General features: G+C 30.6%; 1 protein-coding gene across 1 annotated transcript; it reads left to right on the top strand.

The window, feature by feature from the left end:
- Positions 1-466: 466 nt before the first annotated feature.
- LOC111479543 lies at positions 467-1,147 on the top strand. The gene has a single exon (XM_023124241.1). The coding sequence runs from the start codon at positions 649-651 to the stop codon at positions 1,024-1,026; it is 378 nt and encodes a 125-aa protein (XP_022980009.1). The 5' UTR covers positions 467-648; the 3' UTR covers positions 1,027-1,147.
- The last annotated feature ends 1,343 nt before the right edge of the window (positions 1,148-2,490 follow it).

The raw sequence follows: 2,490 nt of genomic DNA, 5'->3' as shown, positions 1-2,490 counted from the left end.
AAACTTGGTGGTCATTGTCAAGCAAATATTGACATAAATACAAACACAAAATCAAATACTACATTTTCTAGCTTCAACCATAAGGAAAAAATTATATTTTTTCGGCGTATAAAATATATTTTATTTTGATTTTTGTATAATTTTAAAGTATTATCAATATAATTTTGATAATTTAAAGAAAAATATCAACGTATAATTGAAATTAATTAATTAATTAATTTACCTTATATTTTAAGATTAAGTAGGATGAATCTTGATGAGTGGAAGTACACTAATGAAACCAAAAGACCAAAAAAAACTTAGTTTAATGAAAGTAATGAAGTTAATTATTAAATTACTCAATTATTATGGTTTATAATATGGTAGGAGAGAGAGAGAATCCAAGTAATAAGACGACTTTAGTCAACGGTTTTAATTGGTTTATATTATATGATTTAAAATATAAAAACAAGACCATAGGGAATTTTGGTATTTAAAACCTTAAACGACCTCCAGCCCTTTGTCCCTTTTAAATTTCCTTCCGCCATTGATGCCCAAAACTAAGTCCATTTCAAAAACCAACTTTTACCCAATTCGCCATTCTGACATCCCATTTCTGGGTCGTCTTCCTTTTGGTGTAATTGGCCCAAAAGCTTCGAGCTTTTTTTAATGGAGATTGAGCTTGTTGTCACGTGCGACTGCTGTGGCCTGAAAGAGGATTGCACCCAATGCTATATCAGTGAAGTTAAGGCCAAATTTGAAGGGAAATGGCTATGTGGGCTCTGTTCTGAAGCTGTAAGAGATGAAGCTAAGCGAAGCAAGAAGCCATTGGTGGGCTTGGAAGAAGCTGTCAATGCCCACATGTCGTTTTGCCGTAAGTTCAAGTCTAACCCTGCCGTTCGTGTTGCTGATGGCATGAGGCTCATGCTTAGGAGGCGGTCCAGCGACATGTCGGCTTCTTCTTCTTCTTCTTCCTCTAAGAAGTATGGGAGATCGGCTAGCTCCTCCCAGGTGGGTTTCGACATGTCGTCTTTGTCGCTCTGCTGATTATATTTTTGGAGACTTTTTAATTAATTAATTAACCAATTAGGCTTCCCATGCTTTTCTCTCCCTTTTTCTTTATTATTCCAATAATATATGATTTTGAAGGCTCTTTCTTGTACAGAAATGAAACTCTATGGCCATTTTCTAATTTGCTTTGAAAATATTTTTTCTTTTCGTTAGGTAAAAAAAAAAAAAAAAAAAATCATTTTAATCCCTATAATTTTTAATTATTTGTTAAAATTATTAACAATGGATAATTATTTCTTTTTTATGTATATATATATAATGGAATTATTTGCAATTAATTTGATCCAAATGCATAAAAATATTTGTGTGGAAAGTAATAATTGAAGCTTTAAAAAAGGCCAAAATCTTGAGCACATGGATTGTCAAATGGGTTGAAATGACAGGAAACTATTTGTTTTATATAAAGACAAAAAAAAAAAATAATAATAATTAATTAATTAAAAGATTAGTAATAAGTTGAAATCAACAGGATTTGACTTTTGACTTTTGACTTTTTTCTTGATGAAATTATTAAGAGTGCATTATCTTTTTTTAAAATTTATTTTATTATAACAATGAGTTGGGCTTATGCAATAAGCTTGACCCACCCAAGTGGGGCCCACATTTAATTAAGTTTTGTAGTAGAAATTAAGATTAATCCATTTTGTCTTTCATAATATGTAATTAATTCGTTAAAGGATTTGTGATCAATCAAATGGTAATTTTATCTATTCTTGAAATTGTGATTTAATAATTCAAAATCATGAGATAAGATTATATATGTATTTGTGACAATAATTTTAGGATTTATTAATAAAAAAATATTGTTTTATTACTTATTCTAGGAAGGCTTGAAATATAATCGGACAAATATTAAAAATTTGATATTAAAAATGGGTTGATTCTTGATTGGGTCATTTCAAATGGGCCGTTTGTAATGAAGCAAAAATAGTTGTTATTATTTGAAGCCCAAACTATCTTCATTTTACTTTTTCTGGCCCATTATGTTTCTTTTTTGTAATTGGTTGAAAATAAAAAATTAGGATTAAAATAAAAAAAGAATACTTTTCATAGTTGCTAAAAGTTCCCTCCAAATCTTTCTCTTCCAATTATTTCAGTCGGTCACATTGTCACAATGGTGAGCTCGTGTCGTGGGGGTTGCTAGATAATAGATATACGTTTTAACCCCACATTCTATCTCTTTGGGGATCAACATCGTTGTTGGCCCATGGCCCTGTGTCTGGCTTCAACATTTTTTATAACAGCTTGAGACCCCGCTAGTAGATATTGTCTATTTTAGCCTCACGATTTTAATACACGTCTGGTAGAGAGGTTTCCACGCTATTATAAGAAATGTTTCGTTTCCCTCTTTAATTGAGGTGGGATCTCACGAATTTAGAATAGTTGTAGGAGATTACAACCCGTAAAAAAAAAAAAAAAAAAAAAAAAAAAAAAAAAAAA

This window comes from Cucurbita maxima, unplaced genomic scaffold (genome assembly GCF_002738345.1).
Source record: "Cucurbita maxima cultivar Rimu unplaced genomic scaffold, Cmax_1.0 Cma_Scf00005, whole genome shotgun sequence".
Classification (NCBI taxonomy): domain Eukaryota; kingdom Viridiplantae; phylum Streptophyta; class Magnoliopsida; order Cucurbitales; family Cucurbitaceae; genus Cucurbita; species Cucurbita maxima.
Note: the sequence above shows the minus strand (reverse complement) of the source record. Positions and strands in the feature narration are given on the sequence as shown.